At 37.1% G+C, this 13,706-nt stretch overlaps 1 protein-coding gene across 1 annotated transcript in view; it reads right to left on the reverse strand.

Annotated features, from left to right (window-relative positions):
* Positions 1-13,706, reverse strand: part of LOC101737806 (homeobox protein homothorax-like) — a gene marked incomplete at its 5' end in the record, with an annotated part of 369,054 nt that overhangs the window by 259,339 nt on the left and 96,009 nt on the right. The window contains 1 exon segment of the mRNA NM_001309564.1: positions 2,615-2,741. Within this exon segment, the coding sequence (NP_001296493.1) occupies positions 2,615-2,741 (127 nt within the window).

The raw sequence follows: 13,706 nt of genomic DNA on the forward strand, positions 1-13,706 counted from the left end.
TACTTACAAAGGACCGGGGACAATTTAACATTTTAAAAAAATAATTGAAAAAGTTGAAATTCAACTAAAAAATGAAAAATAAATAATAGTTTAAATAAAACTAACAAAATACGCTTTTATAGAAAACTCAACTAAAAAATAGAAAATAAATTTTAATTTTGAATTATTTTCTATTTTTTAGTTGGGTTTTCTTTAAACTATCATTTATTGCTTATGAGTATGATTTGAAAATCTTTAATCATACTGGGCCACTTTTAGTCTATAATATATGTTCCAATACCAGTTCTTTGTGGCTGTGCTGTTTGATTTTTGATAATTTTTGGTAGGAACTGCAAAAATAAAGGCTGATAAGGGGTTCGATTGACCCAATCGTGGGTCGTAATACCCGTGTGCTCGGCACCATAGCTGAGTACCTCTCTTAATAAGATTTTCCGTTGCTTTATTATTAGTTTCAGAAACGAAGATGGCGTATCAAGTGCGCATTAAATACCGCCTCATCACGGCCCGGGATACGAGCCCAGTGTTGATGTGACGACGCGGCTTGTGTCGGACGGTAACCGTCGCATTGACGGATCGATATACTATGTTAATTGTACGAATGACAGATGAATGTGTCACTGAGTCACTGTCTCCGCGACGTTGAGTAGCCTCAACTGACAGTTAGATCCCGATAATTTATATTGTGCTTTAGAATTTTGAATAAATAAAAAGTATTTAATTTTTGGTAAATCTTATTTTTAACCCTTTGACTGTCATATAGGTACCGTACGCGGCGTACTGAAGTTGTTTAATTTTTTTATTGCATAAATGGGTGGATGAACTCATAGCCCACCTAATGTTAAGTGGTTACCAAAGCCTATAGACATCTACAACGTAAATGCCGCCACATACCCTGAGACATGAGTTGTAAGGTCTCACTTTTAACAGTACAACGGCTGCCCCAACCTTTAAACTGAAACGCGCTACTGCTCACGGCAGAAATAGGCAGGGTGGTGGTACCTACCCGTGCGGACTCACAAGACGTCCTACCACGAGTAATTAAGCAAATTATAATTTTGCGGTTTGGATTTTGATTACACGCTGTTATTCCTTCACCTTGGAAGTCAATCGTGAACATTTGTTGAGTACGTATTTCATTAGAAAAATCAGTACCCGCCTGCGGGATTCGAACACCGGTGCATCAGTAAATACATAACGAATGCACCGGACGTCTTATCCTTTAGGCCACGACGACTTTACGTCAATTTGTATTACTAAGCGCCTGGATTGCCTAACTTTGCCATCTTTTGTTTGTTAATTTTAGTCTTTTAGGTCTCTTAGAAATAGATTCATTCTCAGTTTCTTCGTATCCTTCGCTCCCAGAGTCTACTTAGTAAAGGAAATCGACATAATTACTTCATTGCGCCACGCAGGACACGGGTAACCTACACAGCAGTAAAACGTGTTAACGGAATCCTGTTTTTCATTTATCAAGATTTATTTGATAGTTTTTTTTTATTGCTTAGATGGTGTTAAGTGGTTACTGGAGCCCATGGACATCTACAACGTAAATGCCGCCACCCACTTTGAGATATAAGTTCTAAGGTCTCAGTATACTTACAACGGCTGCCCCACCCTTCAAACCGAAACGCATTACTGCTTCACGGCAGAAATAGGCAGGGTGGTGGTACCTACCCGTGCGGACTCACATGAGGTCCTACCACCAGTACAAAATTAAATTAAAGTTACATTATTTAGTTTTAATCCATACAAGGGTATATAACAGACACATTTATGAAGATTGAGTGACTTTAGTTTTAAACAAACATTCTCTTATTTGAATGAAACAGTAACTCTAAACAAATATCAGCATAATAATATATTCCCTGATGTCTGTTTGAAACTAATTCAATGATTTTAAAATTGTATTCAATTAAACTTTAGAGACGCTTTAAGCAAATTTATTTTCGTTTTAAACGGCATCGACCGGACTCTCTCGCCAATAAAAGCTCTAAGCCGTCGTGCTTTATCTAAGGCAGCCTTTGTTTAGAAACACGATACGTATATAAAAAGGCTGTTAAACCCACGCGTACTACTGTAACCAGATACAGAGCTATCGAAGGCTTTCAATCATTTTTATCATCTCGCTAAAAGTGAGTTATACGCTTGAGATTTCGTTGTACTGGTGGTAGGACCTCTTGTAAGTCCGCACGGGTGGGTACTACCACCCTGCCTATTTCTGCCGTGAAGCAGTAATGCGTTTCGGTTTGAAGGGTGGGGCAGCCGTAGTACTGTCAAAAGTGAGACCTTACAACTCATGTCTTAAGGTGGATGGCGCATTTACGTTGTAGATGTCTATGGGCTCCAGTAACCACTTAACACCAGGTGGGCTGTGAACTCGTCCACCCATCTCAGCAACAAAATGGAAAATAAAAAAGCACTTGTTTTGGTAGGCAGCAGCTTGGCTCTGCCCCTGGTATTCCTGAAGTTCACGGTAACCACTCACCATGAGGTGGGCTGTATGCTTGTCTACCTACAAGGGAAATAAAAACAACGACTAGACTACTGAGAGGTCAGTGGTTCACTGATCAGATTTTCTCCGTATACATAAGTTTGAGTGTAGAAAATGTCTTACCTGGGTCTGTAGCGTCGAGGGTCTGCGGCGGGGGCTGACTGAGTGGTCCCGGCGTGCCCCCCGACCCTGGGGAGCGCACGTCATCGTTCACCGCGCCGCCGTACGACAGCGATGACGAAGGAGGTCTCTGTGGAAACAATACTCGCTCAGTGCTATGCTCTCCTGGTACTAAATTAGCTGTACATTGTTAGTGGTAGGACCTCTTGTGAGTCCCCACGGGTAGATACCACCACTCTACCAATTTAGTTTTCGGTTTGAAGGTTGGGGCAGCCGTTGTACTATACTGAGACTTTGAACTCATATCTTTAGGTGGATGGCGGTATTTACGTTGTAGATGTGTCTATGAGCTCCATAACCACTTAACATCAAATGGGACGTGAGCTCGACCAACCATTGAAGCAATAATAACAAAAAAAAACTGTTATTAACACACTTTTGTTGGTTGAGTATGTTTGTTTGTATTCAGAATCTCTGAACGTTCGACTTCTTAATCTGCACACGAATCAACAACAGATGAAGATACAATAACTTTATAACTTCGTTCTGACGAATAACCTGACTAGTAGCCACAGGACAAAAAACAAATTATTATAATTTTTAGTTCACTTTGCTTTTTAAGTGTGTTTTGTTTTTAAAACTACATTTCTTATTGTTTTTTTTTAAATAAAACTAGAATAAATCGATTGATACTATATTAAAAGAGGCTTGTTTAAGGATCTCAGATCATCTCCTAACTTCTGGGAAGCTGTTTTCACATTACTTATCAATAGTTATCACAGCCTGACTTATGCAGAAATTTCAACACAGATCCTTTTTAAGCGAGCCCATAATAATACCGCTAATCACCTCGAGGTGTGAGATCTGTCTGAATTATTTATTTATTTATAACTTTATATACTAGACAGTATAAAAGCGGACTTAATGCCATAGGCATTCTCTGAGAGTCTACCTTAGGGGGGTGCAGAGATGAACCTTGGTAGGTGTAGTGTGATAGTGATATTACTTAAGCATATGTGTATATATAACATACATAATATTTATATATACAAATACTCGTACTTAAATAAATACATATAAATATATATATGAATTATGTTTCAAGGTTGTCCAAAATCCTTCTAACAGGAAGAAATGGGACTTTAATTTTTATAATACTGCGTAATTAAAATCATACAATCTCTTTATTGGATCGCGCTACATTCCAATTTTTGAATTAAAAAAAAAACGAACAGTTTTTTGTAATTTTTGCGAGAGGTTCTTATCGTGAAATCGAGAATGTTCTATTATCGGAACTGCCCGACCAGGATGGGTAATGAGGCGGCTCGCACGCCACTGAACCATTAGCGTTGCACCTGCCTTCGTTCACCTCACAATGGAGTTCATGTATGCTTGCAATATGTGTTTTACCAAGAAACTTAAAACGAATCTGCAGACGGTGGATCAAGGGACCGTCCTACAGGTTCGAGTCTGGGCACATATCACACGTGAACATTTAACATACCAAATCAACTACTCAATCAAAATGGTAATATAATTTTTTTTTTCCTCATATTGGCAAAAAGAACCAATGGCAGATCTATTATAGTCCATAGATAACAATGAGACCTTATAAACCAAATGAAAAAGACATTCTTAGCCCTACGTGTTCAAGGAACACAGAGCTCACAATCACAACTAGAATTTTGTATAAAAAAAAAAAAAAAACTATAAAATTGAAGAATTGAAATATAGTTTCTAGTTATAGTATGATAGAGTTTTAATTTGTCGCGGCGTTCTAAAGATAACTTATTGAGGATTTGTTATTTTGAGATCAAGCAAAGAGTTCCTCTTGTGAAATCCAAAACTTTAACAACTTCTTCCAACTTTTTTGGCTACTTAATCTCTGGTAGAGCCTAGAGAGCTCACGGAGCTCAGCTTGAGAGTATTGATATCTGCTATGAGTGCAGTGAGCTAACAATTCAGTGTAGCGATCGCTTAGTCTATCAGAATTGGCTTGCCACAGAATCTATATTCCATCCATGTTTGTGTTTGTCTTAAAGAAAAAAAAAATGAATTTCTTTAAACTCGCCAATCGTTGGTTTATTACAGTTAATCAAAAATGTATCTTATTGCACATACGTTTATGTGTTCATTTTCAAATTTTTTTTGTTTGTTAATTAAGTCGTTATTACAGTTAGTTGATTTAAAAAAAAGATTCTATTTTAATACAACACAAAACAATCGAAATTTAAATTTTTAAATCGTTCTTTGTCCGCCATTTAGTTGTAGCACAAAGCGGTTATTACGTATCACACATAACCATGGCTATTGCGTTTGATTGATCGCAGGTCATTTGCCACACAATCCGTGTCGTAATTACCGAAAAATAACCATTTTAATTGCGGCCCGTGTAACTTTTAAATTGATTGACCACTAACGATCGTTAGGTGTCTTATTACGAAATAACACCGTTCTCGTTCGCCCTATTGTTTTGCCTTTTTTATGCCGCCTTTTTTACATGTTTCAGTAAAATTTATTTTTCGCAATCTTAAACAAACGGACATACATTGCAAACATAAAGAAAAGATTAGCAGTTACTGGAAAAAACGTAAATGTTAAAACAAAAAAATCACAGCTTAATTTATTAAATTGCAACAAACCTAATAAGTAACATAATAAATTAATAAAATCTTCATGTAGGTACCTACAGTACGTACGCGCGCCTAAAAGATTCCTATTCAAAAATAGAACGCGCATAACACAACTGGCAATTTCAATAATCATTAAAAGAAATCGAACAGACGGTGAATTTGAATTTAGAACAGATGTCCGCCGCCACTCGCGTCCGCCGATCCAGAGCTGACGTTCCGATGTAGCTACTATGATGTATCCTTCGTTTGAATATCGAACACTGTTACAGCGCGCGCTAAGTGTGTCAACGACCCTTGTATTACGAGCTCGTGGACAACAACAAAGTCGCCGCATATTGTCATAAATCTTAAACTATTATAGACGGTGACCCATCGTCTGCGGTACAATCGAAAATTAACCCTTACATTGAACTTATATATACAATTCTAAAAATGTGACCCTTAGACGAGACAATTACAGGCACTGCAAAGTAGTATTAACTCTTTCGACAAAAAAAAGTAGAATTAAGTAAAAATTTTGCTTAAAAGTCGACACTCTACTGAAAAAAAAAATTAATGTTTCACGACCTTAGTAATAGTGTTGGGAAACAGACTAGACTAAATACCCAAAACCTACTAACCAATTAATCGACTAACTGAGAAACTTCTTTTGAGTTACCTATTATAAAGCTTACGGTTAACAAATACTTCCAATAGTAAACTATAATAACAGTCGTACAGCAAATGATGCTACGTTTCCCGCCATATAATTAGATCAACACCTTTTTTTGTTTTTTTTTTTTTTTTCGAAACAACAACACTTGTGTTACTAATTCGTGTTATTTAACAATAGTTTTGAAGTTTATTTTTTTAAGGATATATTTTCGAGACAGGAAGCGGGTCCGCTAATGCGTTCAGTTCACACCATATGCTCGGGTTTTACCAAAAACGGCTCAATACGCGTCCGCGGCCTCATTATGCCGAACTATTATTGACATTGTTGTTTGTACGTTTCGCTGAGGGAAGCGGGAACGCTCATTTCACACTTAGGGTATTCTCACTTAGGGTATTATCTAACAATCTAAATCTAATTAAATTTAAAAAAGCGAAGGAATACCAACCAGACTGCCCTAATTAAAAAAAAAAGTTTCCTAACTTGACAAAACTTAGTCTTGTGTGAATTTATATGTAGTGACGTCATTTGGGGTCAAAACCAACGTTGATTTAATTATAGATCACAATGCGTACCCAGATTTGCAGTCTTGCGCTGATAAGGATATCAGATTTGTTTTTAATACTTAAATCGTTGATATTCGACTCGCGTAATTGTTGTATGTCCGTTTGAATTCAATTATGATTCCTTATCACTAATTATATTCGATGCCTCCAATGAACACTACGCTAACTCCAAATTCGTAGATTTACAGGAGGAGCGTTTAAACGGAAAAAGTTCATAAAATCTTTATTATTGCAGATATATTTATGTTTTTTTTGTGTAACTAGCTGATTTACTCTTGCTTCGAACCCCATCAATAATGATTAATTGTAATACTTTTAAAATAGTGAAGCGATTTGCGTGAAAAACGAAAATTTCTAAATTTTGAGTTAGAGTTCATTGGAGGCATCGAGTATGTTCGTTTGAATTCAATTATGATCCCTTATCACTAATTATATTATATAGATTGTTTTGTTATTGGTGACCACCTATTGTGACGGTTTTTGCATTAATTAGCTAAGCTAGCTTTGAGACCAGTGTGCTTTTTAACGTTCTCGACAGCATAAAAGTTAACTCAAACGCAACGTAGGCAAATGTGCCAACTCCATACAGATTCGAGTTAACTTTTACGCTATCGAGACCGTTAAAAAACTCGCACTAAGCACACAGTCCCTCGTATTCTGGGAGAGACCGAAATTTACCTCATGGTCAATGTATTTATGACTGTGTATTGACACAACGGGGAGGGATGTCGACACAACTTCGCCAGGTGAGCGTTGCATACGTGTCATGAGTCTATGGGCCACATTAACAACTTAACACCGAAAGTTGAACATCCTTTTACTTACTAGTGCTTTAAGAATTGAGTTCACAATGATATTAATTAGTTCCGACTAAAATCAATTTAGTCGATTATATTTACGAAAATCGTAGCGGACGTATAAACAGACCTCAACGTTCGGCTCGGCGCGCGGCTCACGAGTTTGCTTAACGATCGCCGCTCGCTGCGAACACCTTTCGATTGTAATTGATATTTAGTCGATTCATTCGATTTCCGTTTCTCATTTACGCGCACGCTATAGAGCCCCAATTTGTATTTAACTAAATTTCTATTTGCCTTTATCATTTCCCCTAATTCATTTTTAGTACTTATGTGCGCAGCCTAAGCCATCGCCGATCTGATTAAGTGATTGGCAGAAACTATAGCGTGAAGTCATTATGTTGTCTCAATTGTATAGGAAACTAGCGACCCGCCCTCGCTTCGCTTCGGAAACATTACAACACACATGAAACCAAAATAAATAAATAAATAAAAATTAAAAAAGTAGCCTATGTTCATCAGGGACAATGTCGGCTTCTAATGGAAAAAGAATTTTTCAAATCGGTCCAGTAGTTTCGGAGCCTATTCGAAACAAACAAACAAACAAATCTTTCCTCTTTATAATATGGGAATTCTATAGTTGAAATCAAAAGTTACTGTTTCGCGTTAGATATTGTCATGTAGTTGAGAAGACACCTTTTGCATGGTTTTTTTAATAGACTACATTATTTAAGCGTCAAAGGTTGGAATTTTTATCTATTCAATTCCATTCAATAGTTCAAAGCGTTTTTTTTTTCTTGTTTGTCAGATCATTTTGTGTGAACTATCGTGTCAAAAACTAGTTTCAACATTTTTTAAATATGTAATTTACAAAATGTCTTTGTTTTGCTCGATCTGTATAATACTCTAACCCACGCAACTTAAAAAACCTCATTACTGAAATAGTACCTTAATTTAAAAAAAAAAAAAAAAAAAAATTTCGAAACCTAGTTCACGTTCCGTTATTCGCATACTTGATGATCGACGTTTATTACGAACAAACTTTACACCCTAACAAAGATATTTCTCGGCACGCGACTATAACAACAAATAATGAATTTTAAACGCAATACAACAACAACAACAAAAAAAAACACACACACAAACCAACAACAACGATCCGATTTAAGTCGAGCACTCATTATTGTTAAACAAACAAATCAATAAACATACGGTTCTGTTCGAAGGGAGGGCTCAACTGACTCGGCGTTAAGAAAACAGCGGGACAAATAGCTACCCCTAAAACCGTCAAACGCACGAACTGGCAATGAATTAAATTTCAAATTCATAAAAAGAACAATAAGAAGGGGGTTTGAGAACAATAGTTTTTTTTTTTAAATTCCGTATTTCGAACGGCGCGTGCGCAGCGCGTTCGATTCTTTTTACGAATAATTGAATTGACACAGCTGTAATGGCGGACGGTGTAAATTAATACGATGCCATAATATGTTTTAAGTGTAAGTACATGAGTATTATGTCGGTCAGTTTATTGTTTATTGTTAGCCGTAAAAGCGTTTCACGACATTTATTTCAATGAAGAATAAGCACACGCTCAATAAACAGATTTACGGTTTGCAATCGATTGACCAACTAATCGACCAAACGTCGCGAATACGCGCTAATTACTGCGAATCCCGCACTAGAGGGCATCATCATGCATATTACTGACGTTCCGATGATGTCTATGGGCATTGTTAATCGGTAGCCATTTAAGATTTAAAACAAATACATAGATATATAATCTGTTCGAAAATTCGGCACTTATCCCGGAATGTAGCTAAATCTTAACTACCCTACAGCCGTCGCGTTGTTTATCAGACCTGCACTCCCGCTCAGCTTGCGTCGCGCCTGTAAATACGTCCATAAAACAACAAAGGAACAGTCTCTTTCGCGAAGGTTCTTCCTTCGAGGGTCGCAGTACAACCCGACTTTTCCATTACCTCTAATTCGGCCAAATGAAAGTTTAGGATCGCGTCATTTGCGACCACCATTCGTCTTAATATAGCTTCGCGTTTCTTTTGTTTTCATTGCCTTAACGCAAACACTGGACGAGTTTAAGCCGATTTTATGGGAATTTGCTTGAATTAAACCATAGGATCATGTATTTGTTTTTTAGACACGAAATATTGCGCACACAAACCCGGTGATTTTTTTTTTAATTGCTTATATGGGTGGACGAGCTCACAGCCCACCAGTTGTTAAGTGGTTACTAAAGCCTATAGACATTTACAACGTAAATGCGCCACCCACCTTGAGATATAAGCTGTAAAGTCTCAGCATAGTCACAACGGCTGCCCCACACTTCAAACCGAAACGCATTACTGCTACTTCACGGCAGAAATAGGCGGGTGGTGGTAGGTACCCGTGCGGACTCACAAGAGGTCCTACCACCAATATATAAAATAGAGGACTTTCTCTTCATTTTTGTCAATCAACCATCATAGAGTATGTAATATGTAAAACTTTTTTTTTGGTAACGATGGAAATAAGCAATCTTGTAATCTTCTCGCTATCTCCTCTCAGAGTCGTTCCAAGGATGCCACTGTTTCTCAGTCGTACCTCAGTAATGAGGAAATCTAGCATAAAGTTTCCCTGTAGTCATGTGTTCAATATTATCGGTCGTGCCCATCTGTAATCCTCACAGGCTGGTACCATTTCCTTTATACTACCACAAAGCGTTATGTTTACGTCAGGTGGCTGGTCTGGTGGCTTTCTTTAGTGAATTATACCAATTTTTTTTTTTTTTTTGTAGGCGAGCATACGGCCCATCTTATGGCGAGTGGTTACCGACGCCCATGGACTTCAGCAATGCCAGGGACAGAGCCAAATCGCTGCCTACCGCAATAAGATGAATTGAACAATATCAGCTAGTTACTTATGGTGTAGTTGTTTGTGTCAGCACAGACGCGCAATGATTTCGGAATAAGGCGTGTTACAGAGTAGACGAGCGTCGGACGCACGTGCCTCGTATCGTATGACCGTGGGAAGTCGCGATTGCGAACCCGTCATCTGTCATTATCGCCCCCGTAACTGAACCCGTATTAAATTAGCTAATAACTAATGGCAAATAATTTTAATGGGGCCGTGCGAGAGAGTATGTTTATAAGTTTGAATTAACGATCAAAATAATTGTAGGTTTTTTTTTGTAATTAATAACCAAAAACTATGATCTAGTCAGGCAAAGGGAACTATGACTTCTTTAGCAAGGAAATAGTCGACAAGAAGATGTATTGCAAAGAGTTCACGATGAAGCCAGCGCGAAGACACCAGATTGACTGAAAACCTTGGCAAAAAAAGTTGGAAGAACGCCGCACCTTCAGGAGATCCAAAAACTATTCAAAATTTCTCAAAACTAATCCGTTTGAACAGTAGTAAGTATAATAATGGATGTAAATAGCAATATCTATGATGCCATTTTGACAGCTGGACAGTTTGGAGCGATTTATTAGTTTTTGAATTCGAATCAAGATCCTCGCCTACTTCACCTCACACTCGGAGTTTCATAAATAAACAACGATAAATTTTAAAATTAATATTCTCGTACAAAACTAAACCAAAAATGGCGCGTGAAAACGGACACATAAATTTCCTTGTTACATAATTGATCAATTATACTGTATGGTGCCTCCAAGGACGGGTTTTATGGCTTTTTAATCTATGCTAGTGTTGTCACCGTGGGTTTATGGGGCAACGTGTACGGCATCATGATTAGGTGGCGCTTCAAGAAATTTTTTTGGTAGGCTTCATTTCATAAATCGTTATATTTATTACTATTAATATTTCTCCAATACTTGTACTGCAGTTTGTAGCTCTTTACAATTCTTTTTAATTGGAATTTTCGTGACCGATATTTTTGAAGTCTCTCTGTAATTAGATGGAAACAAATCTTAGTTTTTTTATGACTAGTCCATGACCTGCCTAGTTAGAATTGAACTACGGAGCCTTTAGATATTAAAACGTAAATGCAATCCCACATTGTCTCAAATGTATTGTACATATAATGCCAATGCTAGCTTTATTCTATCAGTCATGTCTTTTGAATCTGAAAATGGGTACGGGCAATCTCGCCTTAATATCTCTATGTGTTCTGATATCCACTAATCACCAGATGTGTTTTGTATCCGGTCATCTGTAAATACAATGAATAGAATCTCAAAGCGTAATATTATTTTTATGAAAACACACCCACGAAATGTTAAGTGGCGAAGGTCGACGAACTTCATGGGAAAGTTGTTGCCATAACTTATAGAAAACGTGATAAACGGACTCCGAACTACACCTTATACATATTTATAACGCACGGACACACTTATCATAAGTGATAAGGCAGCTTATCGAAGTTTTTCTATGGCAAATTGATAACAAGTTTTATTACCAAAAGATTTTTCGATAATTTATTGGCATTTAATGCAAAGTTGTTTTAATATCTGTGTTCGGATTATTTTATTCGATTTACGGTAGTACTCGTGGCTTGCTTGATGGTAAGTTATGACTGATGCCACTATACTGTGGGAAGTCAAAATATTGTGTGACTATGAATGAATTCTACCACTATCTCGCCTATTCCTGCCACGATACAGTCAGGCGTTTCAAATTAGAAGATAGGTCAGACGTTGTATAACACCAGAGTTTGACCTGATTTCTAAAAGTTTGGTTAACCACTCAACGCGAAGCCAATCACTTATCTAGTTCAAAATTATATAAAGCAAAATAGGTCTATATTTCTGAGATCTAAACTCGCTAAAACTATTTTTTAAAGACTGAAATCAAAACAGGATCTCTCTTTCTCTCTCTCTCCCTCCCTCTGTCTTCCACATCCTCGTCAGCGACATTACATTCCTTTTTGTCCTTCAGCACTGCATCCTTCCACCTAGTCTTGGGTCTACCTCTAGGTCTCCAACCGGGGAGATCGAGCAATAGTGCCAAATTTCCAACTTAATTAGGTGGCTTCCTTATTACGTGACCTCTATAAGGAATAGGATCTATTTCAGAATCAAAAAAGATCAACGTAAATCCACCGTCAGGTCAGTCTAGCTGCTGTTAATGACTAACGCGACCACATAAAAACAGGTGCCAGCCCCCAATCGAATAACTCAATAATTTTAACAGCCAAATAAATTAAACATTAAAATAATCTTATCCATAATTATTAATTTGGATATAAATTATTTAACGACATAATTTTTTTTTTTTTTATTACTTATTGACTTTTAATTGGCTTCCTTCGATTAATGAATTTTTACGTTCGTTCTAAATAATTACTATTATTTCATTGATTAACAAACGTTTGATTTTGGAATGGATTGCTTACGGACTCCCACAGAGCGCAGTGTGTACAAAATACAAGTAAAGCTTAATTGTATATATAGTGATATCGGGAACGGATCTATTTTGTTTCCGAAGTCAGAATCAGAAACCTTCCGAGGAGTTCTAGCAACCGCTCAAAGTTTCAACTCAACAAACATCTTACAAAAGAATTTATCATAAAATGAAGGTATTCCACAAATGCGCAGATGAATTTCTTTCTACTACATTTCATTACGGCACTTTTTTTTATTGCTTAGACGGGTGGACGAGCTCACAACCCACCTGGTGTTAAGTGGTTACTGGTTATAAACATCTACAACGTAAATGCGCCACCCACCTTGAGATATAAGTTCTAAGGTCTCAAGTATAGTTACAACGGCTGCCCCACCCTTCAAACGGAAAGACATTACTGCTTCACGGCAGAAATGGGCAGGGTGGTGGTACCTACCCGCGCGGACTCACAAGAGGTCCTACCACTAAGATTTAACTAAAGATAATTAATTTTACGTTAAGAGAACAAGTCTTGCTTGTTGAAAATCGAACCAAAAAAAATACATATTTTTAATATCACATAGATAGACATCCTATTTTTTTATTTATGATTTTTCGTAAAAAGAAAACAGAAATTAAATTTTAAAACGAGTGAGATAAACAAGCAGGACACCAGGGCGGCATGAAGGCGCGGAGATCGTTCGGAGATAGCGCTAAAGGACACCTTGATTGAACGCAGCGGACAGGGAAGATAAGGACATGAACTATTTGCATATTAAACGAGATTATATACGTTTTATTGCGTCCTCATTCGAGATCTGGACCCAAGGATGGCCGGGACGACGAACATAATTATTCTAGTAAATAAACTTAAATCAACTTAGAGTCAGAAAATGCTTCGTGAATTTTCGGTCAATACTCCAGACCTATTTATTTGGTTAGCCATACTTAATACTGGTATTGATTGGAAATATTACATAAAAAAAAGAATATTACGTTGTACATACAAAACCCTGAGTTCCTTGTCTATACCTCAGTTTTAAAACTAAATTTCATATCGTTCTATGGGTAACAAAAATCTTTACGATTTGATTGTAATCAAAATATGTT

Source organism: Bombyx mori, chromosome 25 (assembly GCF_030269925.1).
Source record: "Bombyx mori chromosome 25, ASM3026992v2".
NCBI lineage: Eukaryota > Metazoa > Arthropoda > Insecta > Lepidoptera > Bombycidae > Bombyx > Bombyx mori.